The sequence below is a fragment of the Phyllobates terribilis genome, unplaced genomic scaffold, assembly GCF_046119375.1.
Source record: "Phyllobates terribilis strain yellow unplaced genomic scaffold, ASM4611937v1 Scaffold_280__1_contigs__length_2496652, whole genome shotgun sequence".
NCBI lineage: Eukaryota > Metazoa > Chordata > Amphibia > Anura > Dendrobatidae > Phyllobates > Phyllobates terribilis.
Window position 1 is genome coordinate 1,611,484 of NW_027363040.1, and position 27,445 is coordinate 1,638,928.

The 27,445-nt window shown below is 43.7% G+C and overlaps 1 protein-coding gene across 1 annotated transcript; it reads right to left on the bottom strand.

The window, feature by feature from the left end:
* Positions 1–5,197: 5,197 nt before the first annotated feature.
* LOC141220321 (uncharacterized) lies at positions 5,198–26,963 on the bottom strand. Its single transcript, XM_073666270.1, has 7 exons — positions 26,888–26,963; positions 18,077–18,227; positions 17,768–17,947; positions 17,561–17,684; positions 17,380–17,477; positions 17,104–17,194; positions 5,198–10,559 (listed from the first exon to the last, which is right to left on the bottom strand). The coding sequence occupies exons 1-7, from the start codon at positions 26,911–26,913 to the stop codon at positions 9,529–9,531; spliced, it is 1,701 nt and encodes a 566-aa protein (XP_073522371.1). The 5' UTR covers positions 26,914–26,963; the 3' UTR covers positions 5,198–9,528.
* Between the last annotated feature and the right edge of the window lie 482 nt (positions 26,964–27,445).

The following is a 27,445-nucleotide window of genomic DNA, read 5'->3' on the forward strand; positions in this document are numbered from 1 at the left end:
ACGAGGCAAGCAAACAACCTAAAATAAGAAAGGTAAACATTTTTGGGGGCTTGCAGTAGTAGGATGTAGTACAGGATAAGTGTGTCCACTGGGTGGTGGGTTAGATAGTAAAGGATATGACTAGCGTTGAGCGATACCTTCCGATATCAGGAAATATCGTATCGGATTGGATCGGACCGATACTCAAAAAGTATCGGATATCGCCGATTCCGATAGCGGAAACCAATGCATCGTTGGTTTCAGCTGGAATGGGCGTGATGGTAAGTATAGTTTAATTTAGAACAATAAAGAATTGTGTGTTTATTTCAATTAAAGGACTTTATTCTGGGTGTTGTGTTTTTTTTAAATACTTTACTAGAAATTCATGGTGGTCATGTCTAATATTGGCGTGACCTCATGAATTTCGGGCTTAGGGCCAGCTGATAATGCCAAGCTGGCCTTAACCCCTTTATTACCCAGTGAGCCACCGCACCAGGGCCCTGGATGAGTTGGGTACAGCGCCAGAAGATGGCGCTTCTATGAACGCGCCATTTTCCGGGGCGGCTGCGGACTGCAATTTGCAGCGGGTGGGGCCCAGAAAGCTTGGGTCTCCCTGCGCTGCAGATTCCAGCCCCCAGCTGCCTAGTTGTACCTGGCCGGACACAACAATATAGGGAAGCCCTTTTTTTCTTAATTATTTCATGAATTTCATGAAATAATTAAAAAAAAATACGTGGAGCTTCGCCCTATTTTTGTGTCCAGCCAGGTTCATAGAAGCTGGATGCTGTACCTGGCTGGCATACAAAAATATGGCAAAGCCCACGTCAAAATTTTTGGGAAAAATTAATTAAAAAATAAATAATAATTTAGGGACTGCATCTTTATTAACTCCTCAAATGTCATTTAGTGTTAAAATAAAGGATTTATTTAAAAAAAAATTGGCGTGGGATCCCCCATAATTTTAGTCTCTAGCGGAGGTTAAGCAGACGGCTGGGGCAGATGTTTGAAGCCTGGGAAGGGGGTAATACCCACGGAGCTTCCCAGACTACTAATATCAGCCCCCAGCTGAATACCTAGCCTTTACTAGCTATTGAAATGGGGGACCCCCCCCAAAAAAAGATAGCGCAGATCGATACTGTGTTACAGCCATAAATACATCCTTTATCATAGGCTCAGTTATGTGCTGATCTGTGTCCTGATGGAGAGTAGCGAGTTCTGACTGAGGCTGCAGGGCACAGGAACTTTCAGAGTCATTTTCAGCAGTATTATAAAATTCCTCTGAGCGCGCAGAGAAGCGGTTAGATTCCTCAGTAATTTGTATATGTGCCTCATTGCCGGTCTAGGCTTCCGAGCCTGGAACTCGAGCAAAGCCAGCCTAAGTGCTGTGCCTGCAGCCACCGACTTTTCCACTCTTGTACCTGCTGAAGAAGCGCCAGCACCATCTTGGATGACTCCATCCGTTACTTATCCCCGGAGTTCTTCTGCCGCACATCCGCTCACATGTCCGGCCAGGCCATGCCCCTGAGCCACAGGGAAATTAAACCCCTTTTGGATGCAAATCATAGACTTTTAAGGGAAAATTGAAGGGTAAATAGAGAATCTTGTGATTAAAAAAAAATACAACTTCTATTTTATATGTATGGGAAGCCATGAAGGCCGACCTTAGAGGAATATTTCCAAAATAAATCTCAGCAGCTAAATCCCATACTAAGCAGCAGGAGCAATTGGTGTTTCAGGAGTTGGGAGATGCAGAGAATGCGATAATTAGAGATCCAATGCCGGCTGTACAAAACAGGCTGAAAGCAGCTCCGGACATGCTGAATCAGGTAACATTGCAGATGCAGGAAGGAAGAAGCAGTTTCTAAAGCTTCCGGTCCTTTCCTTAGACTCTCAGAATTTATTAGATGAATCACTTGATATACAAGATCTAGAATGGGCACTGAGCTCAATGTCCAACGATAAAGCACTGGGAACAGATGGTCTTCCAGTGGAAGTATATAAGAGATATAAGGAAGTATTACTACCACTGCTATTCGAGATATACAATTCATGTTTTGAGGGGATCATTGTCCATGTCCATGCAGAAAGCCATAATTATGGTATGACCTAAACAAGGCTGTTCTTTTTTACAGTAGCGACCAAAATGATTAAGGCCAACTAATAGGCCGAAACGTCTTGTATTGTCGCCATCCACGATTGATTTGATACTTTTATTTCTTAATTTCTTATGTTAATAATGAATTTTTGCATCTTCACCTCCCGAGTGTGGGATGAATCATATTTGAACTATTGCAGCCCATGCCCATTACATCTGCACCTCAGCTGTGACAGAGTGCTCGCCAATCATATCCTCTCTATTATTCCATCCATAGACCATACTAAGGACTAAGGGGCACTTACTGCAGGTGGAAGAATGGCCATTTCGGCAAACAGGAAAGGGTTCTTTACAGTTAGAACAGTCATACTGTGGAACACTCTACCATAAGAGGTAGTAATGGTAAACACTACCAAATTTAAAAAAAAGGGCTGGATGACTTCCTCAGTACATATAACATTGTGGGTTATAGATAATTTAGAGACAAAAATTTATAATTGGTGGAAAAAGGGTGAACTTGATGGACCTAGGTTTTTTTTCAACCCAAGTAACATCCCCATGTTTCTATATGGCGACCTCCACCCCAGGAGATTCAGAACTTATCTTAGAAAACTCACCAAAATGGGGATGAAAACCATAACAACATAAAAACCTTCCCTGGATCCATCTTAAACCCATCAGCCGATAAAATGAAACCCATGAATGAAATTTCCTGAACAGAAAAAACACATTTCTCAAGTTTAGCAAAAATTTTAGGAAAAATATATATCACTGTATCGTGTTAGCCAGTAGATAGAAAAATATTAAGATTTGAGAGTCCTCAGTGGTTGATACCTTTTAATGGCTAACTGAAAAGATGGTAACAAATTGCAAGCTTTCAAGACTACTCAGGTATCTTCATCAGGCATACTATAACACAATTTGAATAGCCACATAGTCATACACAGCAGGGCACAGGAATAATGCAATAGATAAGACGCGTGACATGAAGCAGAACTATCAGTATTGGAGAGGGAGAAGCAGTTGTGGCCGTAAATATTGGCACAGTTCATAGATAAGGAGTGTGAAAGTTTAATTGTCCTGTGATTGTGGTCTGGTCCATGATTGTGATGGTCCCAAAATGTTCTGAGGAGCACATTCCTTAGTTGATGTAGAAAGACATAAATCCATGCGATATACATACATTTATTGCTGCTCTGAGTATGTGTCACGCCAGATGTGGGAAAGACTAAGTGAACACAGAGGGAAGAGGGAAACGGAGCCCAGACACTAGGGAAAGTGGAGACCTCCTAGTCTGGTCTAGGGTCACCCTGTCTCAACTACCGTCACAATATTGGCTCCTCGCCAATCGCCGCATGCGTGCCTCACCCTGGCTTTCCCTGCCGTATGGCAAAGGCTAGGGAAGGGAGGAGATGAGCACTAGTCGATCTCACTAAACTCTATAGAAAACAAGGATAGACAAACATGGGGGAGATTGCTTAGCTTTAGACGAACTCCAGACAAATGGGCACTCGGCCTCAAGCTCCAGAGATGACGCAGTACTGCTCTTGCTAAGCCTTCACAAGTAGAAATGAATATAGCCGGCACCTCCCGCTCAGACACACCAGATATTTATACACCCAGGCCAGAAAGCTAATTAGCCAGAGGGAGGTAGCCGCTAGGTCCTAGAGACAGCCTCTCCTCTAAGAAGATGTCTGCAAGGCCAAACAGAGATCTCCTGCAACCAACTGCAGGGCGACTGTCTGTCACTTCTGATACACCCGTGACAGTACCCCCCTTGTACTAGTAGCCTATGAACACTCCGGACCGGGTATCTCAGGAAAAGAGGTGTGGAATGAGCGAACCAATCTCATCTATGACCACCGAAGTAAATGTTTTGGCATTTACAAGTGCAGGCAATGCAACAAAGTGAATCATTATGCTAAACCTATCTACCACCACCAAAAACACCATTTTGCCTGCAGAAACTGGTAGGTCAGTAATAAAATCCATGGACAAATGTGTCCATGGCCTACTAGGATAGGTAGCGGAGGAAGAGTACTAGACGGACGGGTATGCGAAACCTTGGAACACGCACAAATACTACAAGTATCTACGTGTTCAAACACATCCCGATTCAACCCCGGCCACCAAAAACGAAGAGTGAGGAGGTCCACGGTTGCCTTACCACCTGGATGCCCAGCAAGCAAAGAGTTATGATGTTCCTTAATTACTTTGCGGCGCAGATCAGATGGTACAAATAACTTCTCTGAAGGGCAGGAGGCAGCGGCGTCCCCCTTTGCCTCCAACACCTCACCCTCCAGTTCAGGATAAAGTGCCGAAATGACTACCCCTTTTGGTAATATCAGGGCAGGGTTCTCATGGTCACCACCACCAGGGAAGCTCAGACACACCAGATATTTATACACCCAGGCCAGAAAGCTAATTAGCCAGAGGGAGGTAGCCGCTAGGTCCTAGAGACAGCCTCTCCTCTAAGAAGATGTCTGCAAGGCCAAACAGAGATCTCCTGCAACCAACTGCAGGGCGACTGTCTGTCACTTCTGATACACCCGTGACAGTACCCCCCTTGTACTAGTAGCCTATGAACACTCCGGACCGGGTATCTCAGGAAAAGAGGTGTGGAATGAGCGAACCAATCTCATCTATGACCACCGAAGTAAATGTTTTGGCATTTACAAGTGCAGGCAATGCAACAAAGTGAATCATTATGCTAAACCTATCTACCACCACCAAAAACACCATTTTGCCTGCAGAAACTGGTAGGTCAGTAATAAAATCCATGGACAAATGTGTCCATGGCCTACTAGGATAGGTAGCGGAGGAAGAGTACTAGACGGACGGGTATGCGAAACCTTGGAACACGCACAAATACTACAAGTATCTACGTGTTCAAACACATCCCGATTCAACCCCGGCCACCAAAAACGAAGAGTGAGGAGGTCCACGGTTGCCTTACCACCTGGATGCCCAGCAAGCAAAGAGTTATGATGTTCCTTAATTACTTTGCGGCGCAGATCAGATGGTACAAATAACTTCTCTGAAGGGCAGGAGGCAGCGGCGTCCCCCTTTGCCTCCAACACCTCACCCTCCAGTTCAGGATAAAGTGCCGAAAGGACTACCCCTTTTGGTAATATCAGGGCAGGGTTCTCATGGTCACCACCACCAGGGAAGCTCCTAGACAAAGCATCAGCCTTGACATTTTTGACAAAAAGTGACAACAAAATTGAACCTAGTAAAAAACAGGGACCAACCAATGTCGCCATTCCTCGAATGCTAATTTTATTGTCTAAAGTTCCCTATTACCCACGTCGTAACTTTTCTCAGCCAAAGACAATTTTTTAGAAAAGAAGGCGCATGGACACCAGTTACCAGGGGACAAACCCTGAGACAACACAGCTCCAACCCCGACATCCGACGCATAAACCTCCACACAGCTCCCACAACCTGGCTGAACAAATCAGGAATCAGAGGAAGATGGTATGGATCACGGATGGTAATTTGATTTAATTCCTGAAAATTAAAAAACAGGGACGTAGACCGCCATCTTTTTTCTTCACAAAGAACCCTGCCACCACAGGCGAAGATGAGGGTCTGATAAGTCCCTTCTCCAGACTTTCCGTAATGAATTCCTTCATGGCTTGTCTCTCAGAGCCAGAAAGATTATAGAGACTGGACTTCGGTAGTTTAGCTTCCGGGGTCAGGTTAATAGGACAGTCATAAGCAAGATGAGGAGGCAAATCCTGAAACTCAGAAAAAACGTCCTCAAAACCAGACAGAAAAGCAGGTTATATTTCCGTAGAGACAGTAGCAAGGGAAATATCTAAACAGTTCTCATGGCAGTAATCTCCCCATTCAATAATCTCTCTGGTTTGCCAATCCACCAACGGGTTTAACAAGCCAAGGGATACCCAAGAGAAATCGGTGTGGGAAGATTGTCCAGGACATAGCACAGGATTATTTCACAATGAACTGACCCCACCCTCAGTTTTACATTATGTACAATCTGAGTAAATGCTTTCTGTGCAAGTGGCGCCGAGTCAATTGCGGAAATGGAATAGATTTATCTAAAGTACAGCAAGCAAGACCATGAGTTTTCACAAACTCAGCATCCAACATGCTGACTCCGGCTCCACTGTCAACAAACACAGAAATTTTCTCGGCTTTGCTCTCTAGCACCACCTCTGCTGTCAGGACAAAGCGGGAACTGCAGTTTGACCATAAATGCACCCTTTGTTTATCCAACTCCAGACTACCAAGAGTTAATCGAGTCTCCTTTTGTTTAGGAATTGAAGGACAGGTCCCGACAAAATGTCTTTGTCCCACACAAAAAAAACCATATGCCTTTTTGCTTGCGAATCTGCAGGGAGATGTATGATGCAGAGACACCCCCTAACTGCATGGGTTCCTCAACTTCCCCCAGTACTGGATCACCCCCAGACCGATCCCCAAGGAGGTACACAACCCCAACAAGACCCCAGAGAAGGTGGTCTCACCCGTCTATCCCGAAGGCGTCTTTCAAGAAGTATAGACAAAGACATGGCAGCCTCCAAGGACTGAGGGGTTTCATATACTGCCAAGGCATCTTTCAACCTTTCAGTAAGCCCCTCACAAAATTGACTTTTAAGGGCTAAGTCATTCCATTTGGAATCCATCGCTCATCTACGGAATTCTGAACTGTACGTCTCCACTGACTGATTCCCCTGCTGAATGCGACATTCCCTAGACTCAGGGTCATCATAGATAAGGGCCAGAGCCCCGAAAAAACCCTCCACAGACAGGAGACAAAAAGTCCTGCGAAAAAGAAAACGCTCAGGAATGAGGATCGCCCAGCAGTAGAGAGATCACAATTCCAACCTGTTGTTCCTCATTTCCGGAGGAATAGGGACGAAGTTTAAAATACAGTTTGCAGGCCCCCTTGAATACAAAAAACTTGTCCCTACCTCCAGAAAACCTGTTAGGGAGGGCAACCTTGGGTTCAGGCTGGACAAGCCTACCATTGGCAACTTGTAACCGCTGATGCTGCTGCTGTACCTCACCGCGGAGGTCATTCACTTCCAGAAACAGCCTGAGTAGCCGCTCTGCAACTGACCCCATACCAAGGGAGAAAAGAAAAAAAAAAGTGCACATTCAAAAACACAGAAAAAAACAAAAAAGCAAAATATCAGTTTTCTGTCTTTTTTTTTTCTTTGCAAAACGTGCTCGGCCATCTATAATGTCACACCAGGTGTGGGAAAGACTAAGTGAATACAGAGGGAAGAGGGAAAGGGAGCCCAGAAACTAGGGAAAGGGGGAAGTGGAGACCTCCTAGTCTGGTCTAGTGTCAACTTGTCTCAACTACCGTCCCTATATTGGCTCCTCGCCAATCGCCGCACGCGTGCCTCACTCTGGCTTTCGCTGGCATATGGCTAAGGATAGGGAAGGGAGGAGATGAGCACTAGTCGATCTCACTAAACTCTATAGACAACAAGGGTAGACAAACAGGGGGAGATTTCTTAGCTTTAGACCAGTGTTTCCCAAACTCCACCTCATGGTCCCCACAGGTCACGTTTTCAGGATTTCCTTAGTGTTACACAGGTGATGGAAGTATCATCAAGGCATCAGGAATTCTCTCATCTGTGCAACACTATGGAAATCCTGAAAACTTGTGGGGGCCGTGAAGACTGGAGTTTGGGAAACACTGCTTTAGACGAACTCCAGATAAATGCGCACTAGGCCTCAAGCTCCAGAGAGGACGCAGTACTGCTCTTGCTGAGCCTTTACAAGTAGAAATGGATATAGCCGGCACCTCCCTCTTAGACACACCAGTTATTTATACACCCAGGCCAGAGAGCTAATTAGCCAGAGGGAGGTAGGCGCTGGGTCTTAGAGACAGCCTCTCCTCTAAGAAGGAGTCTGTAATGCCAAACATAGAGATCTCCTGCAACCAACTGCAGGGCGACTATCTGTCACCTCTGATACACCCGTAACAGTAGGTCAAAGATTGTCATAAGATTGCACTCCCAAATTTTTTTTCTCTCTCTAAGATTTGAAGCTACATTTTAGTACAAATAATTTCATGTCCACGATGCTGTGATCAGGGATAAAAAATGTTTGGCCACAGGTAGATCTATTCTTTTTTCTTTTATTGGGTGGCGATGAGAATTCATCCTTGTTCTAAGTTTTTGCCCTGTCTTCCCTACACACAAAAACCCAGCTGAACATTTGGTACATATAATTAAGTACACTATATTAGATGTAATGCAGCTGAAAGTACCTGGGATCTTTTGGTCCTGATGCGGGTTGGGAATCTTTATCTCGTCAGTGGTCATTATAAATAGACATGTTTTACATTTTTTCTGGCTGCAGGGAAAAGTTCCTGTAGCTGTTGGAGAGGACTGCCTAAATCACAGAAGAGGGGGGTCTGGAAATATAGATTGTAATCGGGCATCTTTTTGTAATAATGGTTGTAATTTCCATGAAGCTCCCATTAGCACCTCCAGATTTGGATTTTAGGTGACTACGAGAGGCACCCGGTTGCTTTCTTGTTTAGTTTTGAAATGTAGATGATTCCTTGATATTCTGGTGGCTCTTGCAATCTGGTTTTCAATTGTTGTTTGGTGGTAGCCCTGGTTCAAAAAGGTGTTTCTGAGGCCACCAAGGTGTTTGCCTCTGTCCATAGGGTTGGAACATATCCAACATTATCGGATGGCCTGGCTGTAGCCAATAGAGGTTATGCGTTTTATATGGAAACTGACCCATTTAGGGGATGTTGGACGGTCAATTGGCTTCTGGTACATGGACGTCTCTATTTCATTGTTCTGTAACTTAATGATGGTGTCCAAAAAGTTAATTTCAGTACAGAAGTAGTTGAGTGTTAAGTTGATGGTGGGATGAAATTGATTAAAGTGTTCAAGCAACTTCTTTAGATGTTGCTCAGAATATGTCCAGATGATTAAACTATTGTCAATGTAACGGTAGTAGGCCAGAGGCCTGATGTAACCTGAGGACAAAAAGTCACATTCAAGCTTGGTCATGAGAATTTGCATACTGTTAAGCCATTATACTTCCTATTTCTGTACCAGTCTCCTGTAGATATATGTGGTTATCAAATTCAAAGTAATTGTGGGTGAGGATGAATTTTGTAAGTTTCACCAAAAAGGTGAAACTATCCTCTCCGTCTGTTTGCTTTCCCTTCCAGCAGCTTTTCCTTCTTCCACAGTTAGATTTCTGGGAGGTTATACTTGTTCCTTTTATTTTTGATTCTCCTTAGCTTGACTTCTTTGCCCTATATGAATGTGTTTTAGTTTCTCACCCACAGTTTTTGTATCTTACTTCACACTTTCCTTTCCACTTGTTGACAGTGTGTTGCGGCCTCCCCTCTGGTTCCTCAGGAGGTACAAGAAAACCCTCAATGGCTTACTACGAAGTTAGATCTGAGGTGGTGTTTTAAGTTGTGCAGCTAGGGTCTTTTTAGTCTATACAGAGACCAGTTGGGTGTAGTTGCGGCATTTTCCCGTGTGGGTTCTCCGGTGGCTATAAAGATTGGCTTTCTGGTTAAAACATTTTCCACATTCTGAACATGAAAATGGCTTCTCCCCTGTGTGAGTTCTCTGATGTTTGACAAGATTTGATTTCTTTGCAAAACGTTTCCCACATTCTGAACATGAAAAAGGCTTCTCCCCTGTGTGAGTTCTCTGATGTTTGATAAGATTTGATTTCTCTGTAAAACATTTCCCACATTCTGAACATGAAAATGGCTTCTCCCCTGTGTGAGCTCTCTGATGTGAATTATGATGTGATTTACTTGCAAAACATTTCCCACATTCTGAACATGAAAATGGTTTCTCCCCTGTGTGAGTTCTCTGATGTTTGTTCAGATCTGATTTCCCTGTAAAACATTTTCCACATTCTGAACAGGAAAAAGGCTTCTCCCCTGTGTGGGTTCTCTGATGTACGATAATATTTGATTTCCTTGTAAAACATTTTCCACATTCTGAACAGGAATAAGGCTTCTCCCCTGTGTGAGTTCTCCGATGTCTGATAAAACTTGATTTCTCTGTAAAGCATTTTCCACATTCTAAACATGAAAATGGTTTCTCCCCCGTGAGACTTCTCTGGTGACCATCAAGATCTGATTTCTGGTTAAAACATTTCCCCTGCTTGAAACAAAAAAATCTATTCTCTGCTGTGTACGTTTTTTGATGTTTAAGAAAAGACGTTTTGAGAAGACTATTTCCATATTCTGAACGTGAAAATGGTTTTGTTGCTTTAGGAGCAGTTTGTTTTTTAATGCCTCTTTTGTGACAATGAATTTCCTTAGTAGTCGGTAATGAATCAGAAGACAGGACCTGTTTTAAAGAATCACATGACAAATCTTTGCTGTGAAGGGATGATGGTATATCTGGAGTAATGGCATTCACTTCAATTGTATTTTGTGTTATCTCACGATCATCTGATTTAAAAATTGAAGATGTCAGCTGTCCCTCTGATATCCTGGTACAGTCATCTGCAAAGAATAAAACAAATTATTTTTGAATAAAATATCCTTGAATTTTATATTTTTGAACATTTCTACTTAAAGTGTCTGTAGAAATGGCAAGTTATGTAAAACATTGAATGATTTACCAAGACAATGACAGTTCACAGCCTAATATAAAACCTCATAGGATTAACCAGTAGAGCGTGGTGTTCAACTGTTTGTTCATTCCGGATCCCAAATATGGAATCCAAACTCCCCAAACAATGTTATGTAGGTGAAAATAATACCAATAAAAACTTCAACTCATCTTAAAATAAACAAGTCCCCACTCAGGTCCATCATCTGTCAGTGGAAAAACAGAAGTTTCCACATTATTAGTGGCTCAAAGGCTCTTGAGAATCAACATGGCTTCCATAAACCAATCCAGCAATATCCACTCTCCCAAAGTCAGATCGCCCCCCTCGCTTCTGAGCCTTGCAGTGTGCCCAAACCACATTTATCACCCATGTATTTGGCATTACTATAGTGAGAAGAACCCACTTAATTTATGGTGTGTGTCCCCTGGAGCACAATCTGGGCACTATGTGTTGGGCAATAAAATAGTATATTTGCAATTTTCACGCTCCAACATCGAATGTGTGCTAATTTCCGGAAAGTGGCTGTGCAGTCAAAATAGTCACTACTCCTATAGATTAATTCACTGAGGGTTATAATATTCAAAATGGAGTCACTTTATGAGAATTTCTACTGCTCTGGTTTTCTGCCATTTTGTCATATTAGGGCTTCTGCAAATGGTGTGTCCCATCTCCTCTGAGATCTGCTGCTGCGACGTCTGCTTCTTTCACCATACCGGTCTTCATTCATTCTGCAGAGAATCTGACTTTATGGTGTATGTAATCAAATGCCCATGTTGTCTACTATTCGTAGGGGAAACTACTCAACACATCAGGGACCATATTGCCAGCCATAAATCCACGATTCATTGCGGCAAAACCTTGTTACCACTATCCCATCATTTCTCCAGCGCCAGGCATGCAGTATCACAACTCAGGTTCCAGGTGATCGAACAAGTACCCAGACGAGGTGGTAACCATATTAAACTCCTTAAACAACAGGAGTGGTGCTGGATACACACCCAAAAGACACTGACAGAGGGTCTCAACCATGAAATAGATTGGCTAACTTGATTATCTTTTTTTCAGACACACTAGATCAGCTCTACAACCTCTCCTATTCCTCCTCTCCAGGTGAGTTCCAGAAACCCCCTTCCCCTCTCCCATGGCTTCCCCCTCGAATCTCCGTCTCCACCCCTTCCCCTCTCCCTTTCTCCTCACCCTCTTACACACAGCTCCCATATATCATTCTAGCAAACCTAATTACATACAAGGGGCATGGCCTCACACTATTTAGTTTCATACAGGACTCCATACATTCCTTACACCCCCCCCCTCCATTATTCCTTTCATCCACGGCACCAATTGACCCAACCAGCACAAATTTATTCCCCCACCCAGATCAACCTCACTTTTGCCCCTCATCGATACACCATGATGACAACATAACAGAACTGAGTATGTATAATAATTCACTAGCGCAGGAATAAGGCTGGAGATATACTAATGAGATACTAAAACATTTGTATATTTTATCAGTTTAAAATGGATTACACCACGAACGTGCCATAATAAGCACTTTTCTCTCCAAGTCATCCCTGGACTCTTTCCTGAGGTAATTGATTTAATTAAAAGTTACAATTCCTAATAAAATTATATGTTCTTTATTCTAACCTATTTTACCTTACCTATATGGTTTCTTTGATTCTCTAAGTCACCGGATCAAAAAGACCACTTGGACAATAGTAACTCGCTTCCTAAAAAGCTATCTACCAACATCCTCTTTTTCTTCCAGGTAGGTGTGGCACCACCAAACCCTTACCTGTAGACATAATTTTGGAATTAACTAATTTTCAATATTTTAGCTTTCTCTACCACCGAGAAAATACACCAACACCAGCAGGTAAGATCGGTTACTCCTGCTATCTTCACACCACATTCTAAACCATTTGTCTTCTAACTAGGAAAGAAACTACTACCAGGACCTTAACCTCAACCTCAACCGGACAAATTATCTGAAATACAGGAGGAAAATTACTATCCCACCACTCTACCCTCCACATTTGACCGTATCTCCAACAGGCTATATTTTATCCTCTTTACACCCCGGATTTTACTTTTGTAATGTATTTTAAACCAATACTAATAAATTTGTATATTTTATCTCATTAGTATATCTCCAGCCTTATTCCAGCGTAGTGAATCATTATGCATACTTTGTACATTCACTTTCCCTGACAGTGTGAGGATACTGTCCCACTTGCTGCAGGAATAATAAGCCTACCTGCCAGCGTTAATCCTCTCTAAAAAAATTACCATAACAGAACTATCGCATATAGCCTAACGCGCATGCGCAGTCTTCACCAGACGCCATGGATATGCTACACATGTGACACAGCCATACGGGAGGACAGGCCCGCCCCAACAGACCCACTCTCCCTGCCACATCACCTGCCTGTGACGCAAGGGGGGGAGAGTTTGAGCGCACGCACTTACGGTCTGGCGGTAATCACGGAAACATACATAAACCCTCCAACCGCAACAAGAGACAGATGCACAAGATGAAGGTGCGGGAGCGCCTATTCACAGCTCCATTAAAGGTACCCACCCAGCACATTTTGAGCCGTCAGGCAAGCCAACTGGCCACATGCCTCTATACTGATCTGTTTGGGGACCTGTACTCCCTATATGTCTCTGCCCTGTTACTAATAAAGCTTTATTACTTATCTGAGTGGGGACCTATATTCCTCATATGTCTCTACCCCATACCTAACATAACTTTATACGCATCTATTTGGTGACCCATTTTCCTTATGTCTCTGCCCTGATACCCAACTTCTTTACCACCTAAGCTCTATCATTCTTCTCCTTGGCCCTCCTCCGGCTCCTTTGCTCCTCCACTTAATCATTAATCTTTTTGCTTCCATTGTCCCATCTTTTTACCAATGACTTACCATGTGGCCAGAATATCAGCAATACTTACCTGCAGGACGGATGTCCTAGAAGCCGCTGAAGATTGTCGCACAATTACAAGTACATTCATGATGAGCATATGAAAGGCTCATGTATATAATTTCTGTATACATGTAAATATGTATATGTGTCTTCACATTTATGTATTGTTTCTCTTTTTTCACAGCGACATTACGAATAAGACTGACAGGGTCGAAACGTTAAAATTGATATGTGTCGCATATCCCTGCACCTTTTTAGGTCAGCGCTTATGTCTGAATCACCATATGTGAAATAAACTGTTTGCATACCAAAAGGATGGTGTGGTGAATCACTACCTACAGATATTCATTCTGCAGACGGCGCTGGTGATGAAGGAGACGTCAGAACCAGAAGCTCTGGGCGGCGCAGGCTCTGTCCAGCCACTAAGATTAGGGAGCCTGGGACCAGTAGTACCCTCCAGTCTGGCAGTATGGGTGTGTGTGCTGTCCAGCTGGAGTAATCTGCTCCCTGCTTCAGCCAACTGGAAAGCACCACACCCTACTAAAGCTGGAAGCATATTGCCGGAAGCTGCCAGATACAGCCTTGTTCTCCTCTGGGTCAGTCCTCTGATCAGCTCCCGGCTTGTGTATTTGTTTCCTGTTGTGACCCCGGTCCGTTTACTGACTACTCTTGTGTGATTTTGTATTTTCTCTGCTCTCCTGGTTCTGACCCGGCTACCTGACTATTCTTCTTCCCATCTCACTCCACAGAACAGCAGGTAACACCGTGGCCCAAGCCTGGGGGTCTCTGTGTAACTCCAGATCCATGTAGAGGGGTTAAAGAATGTTGAGCCAACCAATCCCTGGGCTCTATAAAACAGAGGAGATAGCGCCAAACCTGTTCGTGGTGGCCATCTTTTGATCTTCCAGGTGACCATGAACAGCTCCCCCAATACATTATGTCTGCAAACTATTCCAGCAAGATCTGCATTCAAATAGCTAAATGGCGCTCCTTTCCTTCTTAACCTGCCATGTGATCAGACAGTAGTGTACAACCGTATATAGGGGATTGTGGGATCAAGAGCCACCATGGGCAGCACGGTGGCTCTGTGGTTAGCACTGCAGCCTTAGAAAAATCCGGAACCCCCGGCGAAACGCGTGTCAGGGACGACTCCTGATAGTTTCATCAGACAGTATTATGCCATATTTGACCGCACTATAGAGTGCTGCATAAAACCAGATTTACCCCGTTTTAGCTGTCAGCTCTGTTAGATCTGACAGACTGTTGACATAGTTGAAATTGTCTCTCACGCTGATCATACCCACAGACGTGTTGACAGCGTGGGAGAGGCCGATAGTGGCATATGCTAGCCGCATCTGATATCTAAATCGGCAGAAAGCGTGTTGGATCTCCTGCACAACCAGGAGATCGTGACTTAGTGGGATCGCTTGCTTCTCCTGCTGACCGTCAATTCTTGTGCAGACAGCGTGTGAGAGACTGTCAGTGGCATAGCTGAGCCGCTTGTGCTCTTAAGCTGGCTAAGTCTGTTATATTGCTGGAGTTATTTCACTGCTGACAGCACTACTGGAGATGCGAGTGGAATTATTAAGGATCCATTACACAGATTGTGTGACAGGTGCAATAGTGTACCCTGATAACCTCTGTACAAGGGCTCATTACACTTATATCTATCAGACCGGCCACACTTTTGAAGTCACTTTATAATATGGGGAGTGTATCCAACGGGCTAGGAGAATTTTTTACTATTGAATTCACACAGGCAAATTGATCCTTTATTTAATAAAATCTCTCCTGGCTGAGGATAATATCATAATTCAGCACACCCTTGATATAATCTATGGCATTCATTTTATAAGCATAAACCCAGCCATCAATTCTAAGGGACATTGGCTAGGGGCTTATTTTATTAATAATTTGATTCACCGTCTGACTATCAGTAATTTAGTGGATCAGGACTCCATTTATATAATCATGATCCATGATACATCCCTAATGGGATGTATGATTTACTAGGTTTTAATATTATTATTTAATAAAGAATTTCACTTTTACTCACACCCTTTTCCCTTTCCTAATTGTTTACTTGTAATTTGGTGGTGTTCACCTTTGTGAGCACTGTCTGATGAGATCAGACAATACTTTGACTATAGAATTGCAGCCTTGCAGCGCTGGGGTCCTGGGTTCAAATCCCACCAATGACAACAAAGGAGTTTATATGTTCTCCCTGTGTTTGTGTGGGTTTCCTCCAGGTTGTCCGGTTTCCTCCCACACTCCAAAGACATCCTGATAGGGAATTTAGATTGTGAGCCCCAATGAGAACAGTGCCGATAATGTCTGTAAAGCGCTGTGGAATTAATGACAGTATATAAGCGAGTAAAATAAATAAATAAGCTGGAAAATAATTAGTAAGGTCCATTTGTTTCCCATTATCCTTTGTGAAGAATTCCAAAGTTATCACCATATAAAGTGACACACGTCAGATTTGAAAAATGGGCCCAGATAGGAACACAAAACTGGCTGCGGAGTGCGAAGGAACCTGTGAAAAAAAATGAATTTTTAATCTATGTTACATCCCCAACAACAACGTATGTATAAGGGGAGAACTCCAACACTAAAACGGAGTTGCACTCATTTATGGTGGAGCCATTGGAGCTACTATGAGTTCTGACGAGAAGAGTAGAGAAAGTATTAGCGCCCCCATTTCAGGAGAGATTGTGCAGTAATCTGAATTCCTTAGGAATGAAAACATAATGGAATTTATGACGTGGAGTGAATCCATGAAACCAGGGCTGGAGCCAACACATCTCCTGCAGGCGGGAATAAATGTATATTACAGCCATCAGCCACGCACAGCTTAGAGATATATCATGGCACAGGTGTAATGTTTTTTGTATAGTTTATCACAATCCTGTTTGAAGTTAGTTGGTTTGAAAAGAAATTGAAAACTCAGGATAAAGGGAAACTCTGCTGTTATTGTACAGATATTCACACTTGGCCCTCACTGCACATTTAATGTTGTCGATCATAAAAGTGAAGTTTGGCCACAAAGACTGGACCTGGTCTTGTAGGGACCATACGAGCACATTCAGCAGCACAGAAGGGAGAGAAGGTAGATTCATCCAATAAGATATCAGGGATCTAGGAAGCCAACACCATCATTACCCTCCGCTTTCTCTTACAGGCCAATCAAAATATTTTTCTTCAAGTGATTTTCTAACTTGTCAGCACATTCTACGTACGCTGTCATCTGGGCAGGTAACGGTCAGCATCTTCTAATCCCAGGGCTTAGGTGGATCGTTCAGATTGTAAGTTCCATAGAAAAGGGCTTTCACAATTTCCCCAAGTAATTAGAACATTTTTCATATGGAGGCAAAATGGCGATCTAGTGGCAAAATGGCGATCACACGATTGTGATACGGCCGGACTGCACCACTGATAAAGCAGCCACAGACAGGGACTGAGAAGAATCTGTGACTTCTCTGCATTTAGTGGTTACTACTCACCTGGGTAGTCATATGTAGGAATCTCCTCTTTACACCGCTCATCACCCCTCACATATGTCTCTGTGGTATTAATATGGGTCTGATCTTCACCCTGAAACAAATATTGTAAAAGTCACAAACAGATGAGAAGTCACATCTATGATCAGCTCTAATCCTGCCATCTCCACCGTTCTCATTACACAAGTATAAAACATATAATACTGGTGGATAAAACAAGACCATCACAGCCGTCTACACATCATAGGGGAGATCTCATGACACATTCTCTCCATCTACCTGATGATCCTGAGGAACCTTGGGATCTTCTTGTTTACAGTCCTGTAGAAGAAGAGGACAGGGACATCTCTCTGGTGTTGTCCTCTTACTGGATAGATCTGGAAGAAACACATACAGGGACGGAATTCATTCTTTACATACAGATAATTATAGGCCGTGTGTATTTAGTCCTGTCTATTACCTGGTGATGCGAGGGGCTGGGGAACCTCCATCATGACGTCCTTGTACAGATCTTTGTGTCCTTCTAAATACTCCCACTCCTCCATGGAGAAATAGACAGCGACATCCTGACACCTTATAGGAACCTGACACATACAATGATACAGTCACCCCCCCGATCCCTTCATAGTGTTACTGTATAATGTCCCAGCATTCCCAGCAGTGTCACCTCTCCAGTCAGCAGCTCAATCATCTTATAGGTGAGTTCTACGATCTTCTGGTCATTGATGTCCTCATGTATCAAGGCTTGAGATGGAGGGCCTGTGATTGGGCTCAGGGGTCTTCCCCATCCCTCAGACACAGGGGCCTGACAGCGCTCTCTAGAGGTCTTCTTCACTACTATGTAATCCTGGTTATGGAAAGACACATTAATAAATCTCACTACATACATTTCCAGAGTCCTCACCTCTCCAGTTCTGTCCATCTGTTATTCCCATAGATAAGAATGATGTAATGTGACGTCATCAGAATCTCTCACCTCTCCAGTAAGCCGGAAGAGGATCTCTAGGGTGAGGTGTAATATCCTCTCCACCATCTTGTCTCTGTCAATATCCATCCTTGATGGGTGATTCACAAAAATTCTGTCAATATAGAAGATGTCCACTGAGAGGATCTGATATTGTAGTGACCTAAATAGGAAGACAATGAGACGATGGAACATCATAAAGAATTCCGTGTAATAATACAATTACTGGACACAATAAGGGAAATATATCAGGAGATAGAAGGTGTAGATGTTGTATTCTCTAGTCTTGTATGGATTTGAACATAAGTTGAATTGCAGAAAAAGACATCTCCTCCATGCTCCCAATCACTGGTTAATTTGACCACTGCTTAGCCAACTGATTAGCTGTAGAAATCTGAAGTACACAGGAAATACAGAGACTGGTGGGGGACCCAAGCAGCAATGGTATTCTTATTAGTTTACAACATTCTGCTTTTACCCTGTCATGTACTAATGAAACCTATATATTTTAGGCCACAGACAACAAGCAGTTTCTTCCTCGGAGTCTGCAGCTGAACACGTTTCTCATAGACTTATCTTCCATAACGCTAATTCTTGTATCATTTACCGACATTGGAATCGGCATTAGCAATACTACAGGAGATATTCATTACACGTGACAGGAGAAATAACTACTTCATGATGAGGATGACATCTTCTACTATAACTCCAGAAACATATTTGGCCAGAGTCCTTCACTGACTACATCACCACTAGTCATCTATATGGAAGTTTTCCATCTTTCCCCGGCTGTAATCTTTTTATCAAATTAGATCTCATGTATAAAAGTTTGCTTGTAAGAACACCAACACAGGAGTGATTTGAAGCTAATGTCTCCATGTACAGTGTTTTTTTTTTTCTGGATATGTCATAGAAAATATAAAAAATCTCTGAAGTTAATCGCCTCCCTCCTTCCCTCTGTCATTTGCAATCTGATCAGACACTCTTAGGTGGAGGATAGTACAAATTACACTGGTCAACAAATTGTAGCTTTTTTTCTGTTTCCTGTTTTAAAACATGTTGTCCATGTATTTTGAGGCGCTGATTTCAGAAATGTAAATCAGAATTTCTGTAGCATATACCATTCCCGAGATCTTTTAATTTTACGATTATGACAGTACATAGTGCATAATAAATTGGCACTTATATTAAACTTTTTATTTCAGAAGTGTATTTTTTGTAGAAATAACCAATGGAATTCATAATATGGACTCTCTTTATTATAATATACAGCACTTAAGTCCTGTCCAATCATGCACTGCATTAGTTGTGCACTCTCAGGCACGTCCAGACACAACTGTCAGACTTTGGTCTATTTCCAAGTAGCATTATATAATAACAGCAGTAACGACGCTGTAATCTTCATGAGTTTCTTCTGTTTTGAGAAAATTTCATAAGGAGCAAAACTGTTTAATAAGTAATGAGTTGTAGAATGTCGCATCAATGTCGCAATAGTAGTGATCTCTTTTGTTATACATGTGGAGATTATACCCTTAAAGCCCAGAAAAGGAGTATAACTGCAGTTGTTAAGAAGGCATAGGAGTTATATTTTGGATGCAAAATTTGTGACCAAGACAGAGCAAGGGCTACTCATATATGCTGCTCATCTTGCGCTACGAGTTTGAGGTCTTGGCTGAAGGGTGTGCGACCATAGATGCCGTTTGTCATTCCAATGATCGGGAGGGAGCAGAAGGACCATATAACCGATTGTTACTTCTTCATGACGAATGTATCTGGTTTTTCCTTCTAAGAACAGGAGGTCTATTGAATATCCCAAGCTTGCTTCTGCAATTAGACCAGTGGCGCACGATGAAAGTCTGCCAGTTCCAAAACCACCGCCGGTGTGGAGAATAGAAGAGGGCGATGAAATGATGGTTGATTCATTAGAGATGGAACCTGCTGCTGATTCAGATTTCGAACCATCAATATCAACTGCTCCACGTTTAATATCTCAAGCAAGACTCAACGATCTGGTCAGAGATTTGGTTTTATCAAAGAGTCAGGCAGAACTTCTTGGATCAAGGTTGCAAGGGTGGAATCTGTTGCAGCCAGGTAAAGAAATTTCAGTATTTTGCAGTCGTCATGAAGATTTAACCAAATATTTCAGTCAACCTGACTGTCTCACTTTTTGCAGTGATATTACTGGATTGTTTTCTGTCCTTGGAGTTGACCATGACCCAAGGGAATGGCGACTGTTCATTGATTCATTGGCCTTAAGTTTTAAGGCTGTCTTGCTACACAATGGCAATGTCTACTCTTCGATACCTATCGGACATGTCGATCAGTATGAAGGAGACCTATGAGAATATGCAGATGCACATTCAATACTCAAGGTACAAATGGAATATATGTGGTGATCTCAAGGTAGTTGCAATTTTATTAGGTTTACAGATGGGATACACTAAGTACTGTTGTTTCCTTTGGGAATGGGACAGTCGCGCAAGAGACTCGCATTATATCAGGAAGGACTGGCCACTACGCAATAAATTTATTCCAGGGCAGAAGAATGTTAAACACGAACCATTGGTAGATGAAAAGATGATATTCCTTCCACCTTTGCACATCAAACTGGGATTAATGAAGAACTTTGTCAAAGCAATGAACAAGCAAACTGAAGTCTTTGCTTACTTGCGACAGAAGTTTCCATGCATCAGTGATGCCAAGATAAAAGAGGGTGTTTTCATTGGCCCACAAATCCAAGAGCTAGTAAATGATAGTAAGGCTAAGTGCCCACGATGCAGAAATGCTGCATATTTTTTCCACATCTCCCTGGCAGGAAAAAAGCATGCGTTTTTTACATGCGATGCTGGGTGACTATTGTTGGAATCTTGCCTGTGAATTATCGGACAGTGATTATAAAGAAAATCAATGGCAAAACATTTCTAAACTTGATTGCTGTTGCTGACTTTTGAATTCGGAATATCACATGCCACCACGAATTTGACAGTATTCAATGCATACATAATTGCATTTTTCTCAAAAATCTTACGTGATAGAGCAATTCTGAAGTTATTTCTCAGCATGACAATTCCGATAAGATTCACCCAATTTCATGCCGGAAACAAAACCCTTGTTGAACAGTGTTACCTATAGTGTGAAGTGAACCAGCCTAATCAACATGCAGGCAGTCCCTTGTGAAGTAAGAAGATTAAAGTAGACACCTCACAAGGTTTTCCAGTAAGACAAACAGCTGACAGTCTCCAAGACTTAGACAAGAAACTAATACCAGTAGGAAATTGAATGTGGCCGAACAGTGAATCAGCTTAATTAACATGCAAGAGCTTCTTGTAGGGAAAAGACTATGAGGATGTGTATTGTGCATAGACAAAGAGTGCAGATTAACCTATCTGTTCAGACAGGAAAAGGTCTATCAAGGATAAAAGGGATATCTTACACTCTTTAGAAATAGCCATGGTCACCCAGCATACACATTCCTTTCATCAGCACAGTTTCAGCAGTCAGGATGTCTCCGAATGAAAATATAGAATATTGGAATATACATAAATCCAATATTAATGAGAAATACATTTCCAGCACATGGGCTAGCCAGAGAAAAGGATACATATTTTCTCATAACTGTAGCCCCTCTGCCAATGAGCCATAAATGCACAGTGGCCACATAACTGACAACAGCTATGCCATTTTTGGTCTCTAAGTAAAAATAAAATCCTGATGGAAAATATGATGTCAATCTACAACTTCTGCGATCATCCAGAGAGGCGTAATCACATAAGTTGGGGATTCCATAAAATCATGAAGTGCTGAGACCAGCCCACAACCTGGCCCATGTATGAGAGATACACATCATGTATGCAGGAACCCCCATTCACAAAATGGCCATTTGAAGTGCTCTCCTTCAGCTAAACTGAATCGTCTCTGCGATCGGTGTAGTAAGTTCTCTTGTTAATCCCTTTTATTTTCTGTAACTGTATATGCTGTAGGTACTGTGGGAGTATTTTATCTAGAGGCTTAATAACCGTGGTCACCGCTACGACCGGGCCTAGCCAATTCTAGCCACTGTTTCAGCTAGATGTGTGTCCTTGGACACACATTCATACCAACATAGTAATGTAGGTTGAATAAAGACCTAGGTGCATCCAGTTCAACCTTCCTTATCTTTTTATACATCCTACAGTCTTGTTTGCTTTTGCGGCTGCTGCTTGACATTAAGTACTGCTGCTCAGCTTACTTGTACCCAGAATACCCAAGTCCTTCTCCTGTTCTGTAGTCCCAAGTATACTCCCATATAATGTATATGCAGCAATAGAATTACTCCGACTTAGTTGCATTACTCTACATTAAACCTCATCCGCCAAGTGTTAATCAATTCAGTCATCTTATCCAGATCGTTCTGCAATATCATAATGTCAAGATCAGATTTTAATATTCTACAGTTTGATGTCGTCAGCAAAAACTGACACTTTACTCTCAATCCCATCCCCAAGGTCATTAATAAAGAGGTTAAAAAGAATCGGTCCTAGTACAGATCACTGCAGCACCTCACTGCTGACTATATCCCAAAATGTAGTATATCCCTCCATGTTTGTCACACAGTCATGGCTTTCATCCAGCTAGGTTTCCGTAATACCCACCATATCGTATTTTGTGACCGATATAAGAGTCTCCAGTTCATTCATTTTGTTTGCGAGACTTCTTGCATTTGCCAGCAGAAATTTAATATTATTAGCACATTTATTACACCTACCCAGCTCCCTACTTTCCTTGAATATCCCAGCCCCTCCCAGATTCTCATTGACCCCTACTACCTCACTCCCATCTTATCCGTGTGCCACAATACACGCTGCCGACCAGAGGCCATCAGATGAAGTCAGCGTACACGTGACTAGAGGCGCATGGAAGTGACATCATATGCTCCCGTCGCTTGCACGCTGAAGCCAGCTCCATAAAAATATGCAGCGCGACAGAGTGAAGGTGAGTATAATGTGTTGGTTTTTTTTTAAATCAGTGAGTACATGGTACCCTAGGCCATAGTACTACATGCACGACTGTGGGCTGTGCATTACGCTACATGCACGACTGTGGGCTGTGCATTACGCTACATGCACGACTGTGGGCTGTGCATTACGCTACATGGAGGACTATGGGCTGTGCATTACACTACATGCACGACTATGGGCTGTGCATTACACTACATGCACAACTATGGGCTGTGCATTACACTACATGCACGACTATGGGCTGTGCATTACACTACATGCACGACTATGGGCTGTGCATTACACTACATGCACGACTATGGGCTGTGCATTACACTATATGGAGGACTATGGGCTGTGCATTATACTATATGGAGGACTATGGGCTGTGCATTATACTATATGGAGGACTATGGGCTGTGCATTATACTATATGGAGGACTATGGGCTGTGCATTATACTATATGGAGGACTATGGGCTGTGCATTATACTATATGGAGGACTATGGGCTGTGCATTATGCTATATGGAGGACTATGGGCTGTGCATTATACTATATGGAGGACTATGGGCTGTGCATTATACTATATGGAGGACTATGGGCTGTGCATTATACTATATGGAGGACTATGGGCTGTGCATTATACTATATGGAGGACTATAGTATAAGGCTATGTGCCCACGATGCAGAAATGCTGCATATTTTTTCCGCTTCTCCCTGGCAGGAAAAAGGCGTGCGGTTTTTACATGCGTTTTTCCCGCCAGGTAGAAGCGTTTCTCAAATGTTTTTGCATGAATTTCTGCATGCAGGTTATCAAGCGCTTTCCAAGCGATTTTAGCATCACTTGGAAAAGTGCTTGACAACTTGTTCACACTATATAAATCCATGCAACCGGCATGGATAGTAGTGTGACCAAGTTAGTTAAAAAAAAAAAAGAATAAGAATGGTAAAAAATAAAAAAGATTATACTTTCCTTCCGATGTCCTCCCGGTGTTTTGTCTGCTCCGTCCGGTGTCTTGGGCGGCTCGCGGTGGTGTGAAGGACCTGCGATGACGTCATTGAGTCATGTGACAGGTCACATGACTCAATAACGTCATGGCAGGTCCTTCACAACAACGCGACCCATACAGCAGACCAGAATGAGGGGAGAAAACACCGGGAGGACATCGGAAGGTAAGTAGAATCTTTTTTTTTTTTTTTATTTTAAATCCTTTTTTTAACAGGTTCTATGGTACCCGGGTCTGGAGGAGAGTCTCCTCTCCTCCAGACCCGGGTACCATCCGCACATTGAACCGTGTGATATCCGCATGTGCAGATGCAGTGATGCGGATGTCAAGCGGTCCAATGCAAGTCAATGGCGGCGATTACGCTGCGTGTTTGCAAAATTAATGGACATGCTGCATACTTTTCCGCAATGATAATCCGCAGCGGAAATTTCCGCAGCATGTGCACAGCAAATCAGGATTATCATGGGAGACCATGGGCACGTATTACCAAGCGTTTTTTAAGTGTTTTGGCTGCGGAAATTCTGCGGCAAAAACGCTTGAAAAATGCATAGTGAGCACGCAGCCTAGGGGTCCGTGCCCACGATGCGTTTTTCAAGCGTTTATGCTGCGGAATTTTTGCAGTGTAAACGCTCGGGAAACGCTTGCTAATCCTCCCATGGTCCCCAATGGAATTCTGCACTTTCAATGCCCATGCTGTGGATTTTTCCGCAGCGTTTTTGATGCGTTCAAAAATCAGCAGCTTGTCCATTATTTGTGCGCTTACGCATGTGGAATTGCCATCTACAATGCATTAGAAAACGCAAGGCAATTCCGCATGTGCAAAACGTGCGAAAAACGTGTCAAATTCCGCATGTGTTTTTCCAGGCAAGGAGATGCAGAAATGAAGCGGAAATTTTCTGCTTCATTTCTGCATCGTGGGCACATAGCCTTATAGGTAATTTTTTTTCTATACATTAAACGGGGGATATATATACCAAGATAGGGGACATATCAGGATGAAGGAGGAGGGGAGGGTCAGTCGAAATCTTTGCACCGGGGCCCATCAGACCCTAGTTACACCACTGATTATACTGTGTGTGGGGGGATTATGGCACTGTGGGAATATTATACTGTTTGAGGGTATCATACATACTCCATAAGGGGCATAATGGGGGCATTATACATCCTGCATAAGGGGCATAATGGGGGCATTACACTGTGTGGGGGTATCATACATCCTGCATAAGGGGCATAATGGGGGCATTACACTGTGGGGGGCATCATACATCCTGCATAAGGGGCATAATGGGGGCATTACACTGTGTGGGGGTATCATACATCCTGCATAAGGGGCATAATGGGGGCATTACACTGTGTGGGGGCATCATACATCCTGCATAAGGGGCATAATGGGGGCATTACACTGTGTGGGGGCATCATACATCCTGCATAAGGGGCATAATGGGGGCATTACACTGTGTGGGGTATCATACATCCTGCATAAGGGGCATAATGGGGGCATTACACTGTGTGGGGGCATCATACATCCTGCATAAGGGGCATAATGGGGGCTTTACACTGTGTGGGGGCATCATACATCCTGCATAAGGGGCATAATGGGGGCATTACACTGTGTGGGGGCATCATACATCCTGCATAAGGGGCATAATGGGGGCATTACACTGTGTGGGGGCATCATACATCCTGCATAAGGGGCATAATGGGGGCATTACACTGTGTGGGGGGATCATACATCCTGCATAAGGGGCATAATGGGGGCATTACACTGTGTGGGGGCATCATACATCCTGCATAAGGGGCATAATGGGGGCTTTACACAGTGTGGGGGCATCATACATCCTGCATAAGGGGCATAATGGGGGCTTTACACAGTGTGGGGGCATCATACATCCTGCATAAGGGGCATAATGGGGGCATTACACTGTGTGGGGGCATCATTCATAATGCATAAGGGGCATAATGGGGGCATTACACTGTGGGGGGGCATCATACATCCTGCATAAGGGGCATAATGGGGGCATTACACTATGGGGGGCATCATACGTCCTGCATAAGGGGCATAATGGGGGCATTACACTGTGTGGGGGTATCATACATCCTGCATAAGGGGCATAATGGGGGCATTACACTGTGGGGGGCATCATACATCCTGCATAAGGGGCATAATGGGGGCATTACACTGTGTGGGGGTATCATACATCCTGCATAAGGGGCATAATGGGGGCATTACACTGTGTGGGGGCATCATACATACTGTATAAGGGGCATAATGGGGGCATTACACTGTGTGGGGACATCACACATACTGCATAAGGGGCATAATGGGGGCATTACACTGTGGGGGGCATCATACATACTGTATAAGGGGCATAATGGGGGCATTACACTGTGTGGGGGCATCATACATCCTGCATAAGGGGCATAATGGGGACATTACACTGTGGGGGCATCATACATCCTGCATAAGGGGCATTACACTGTGTGGGGGCATCATACATACTGTATAAGGGGCATAATGGGGGCATTACACTGTGGGGGGCATCATACATCCTGCATAAGGGGCATAATGGGGGCATTACACTGTGTGGGGGCATCATACATCCTGCATAAGGGGCATAATGGGGGCATTACACTGTGGGGGCAGTAAAGGGGTCCTGTACTATGAGAACAATACGTTTCCTCCCTTCCTGTCTCCATAGTTGGGTCGTATGTATCTATTACAGGAAACAGAACAAAAACCTTATGATTCTTATAAAGGGGCAACACAAGACCCCAAAAGAGTCTCGGTGCTGAAGGGGTTAATGCCCCCTGCGCCCAGTAATGGGGGGTCTCCACATACCTCCACCTGCAGAGCCGCCACCACATATATGGCTGCTCTGTGCGCACAGGAGCTGTGATGAGGTCACAGGAGGGGAGGAGTCAGGGGTCACATGATCAGGGGCCTCAGTGGATGCAGGACTCTGCTGTGCTGGTTGTCATGGTGCTGGATGAGCTGAAGTTTATGTGTGGGGTCAGGAGGGGTTTACAGTGTGGATGTAGCAGAGCCGCGTGTGTACGTGGTGTACGGAGCGGAGCCGCGTGTGTACGAGGTGTACGGAGCGGAGCCGCGTGTGTACGAGGTGTACGGAGCGGAGCCGCGTGTGTACGAGGTGTACGGAGCGGAGCCGCGTGTGTACGAGGTGTACGGAGCGGAGCCGCGTGTACGAGGTGTACGGAGCAGAGCCGTGTGTGTACGAGGTGTACGGAGCAGAGCCGCGTGTGTACGAGGTGTACGGAGCGGAGCCGCGTGTGTACGAGGTGTACGGAGCGGAGCCGCGTGTGTACGAGGTGTACGGAGCGGAGCCGCGCGTGTACGAGGTGTACGGAGCAGAGCCGCGTGTGTACGAGGTGTACGGAG

Coding starts and splice junctions, on each gene's coding strand:
- LOC141220321 (XM_073666270.1), bottom strand. CDS start 26,913: ATGTGGTGGCGGCTCTGCAGGTGGAG. Junction 17,478..17,560: donor CCAGCCCCTCGCATCACCAG/GTAATAGACAGG, acceptor TGTTTCTTCCAG/ATCTATCCAGTAAGAGGACA. Junction 17,195..17,379: donor AGGTTCCTCAGGATCATCAG/GTAGATGGAGAG, acceptor TATTTGTTTCAG/GGTGAAGATCAGACCCATAT.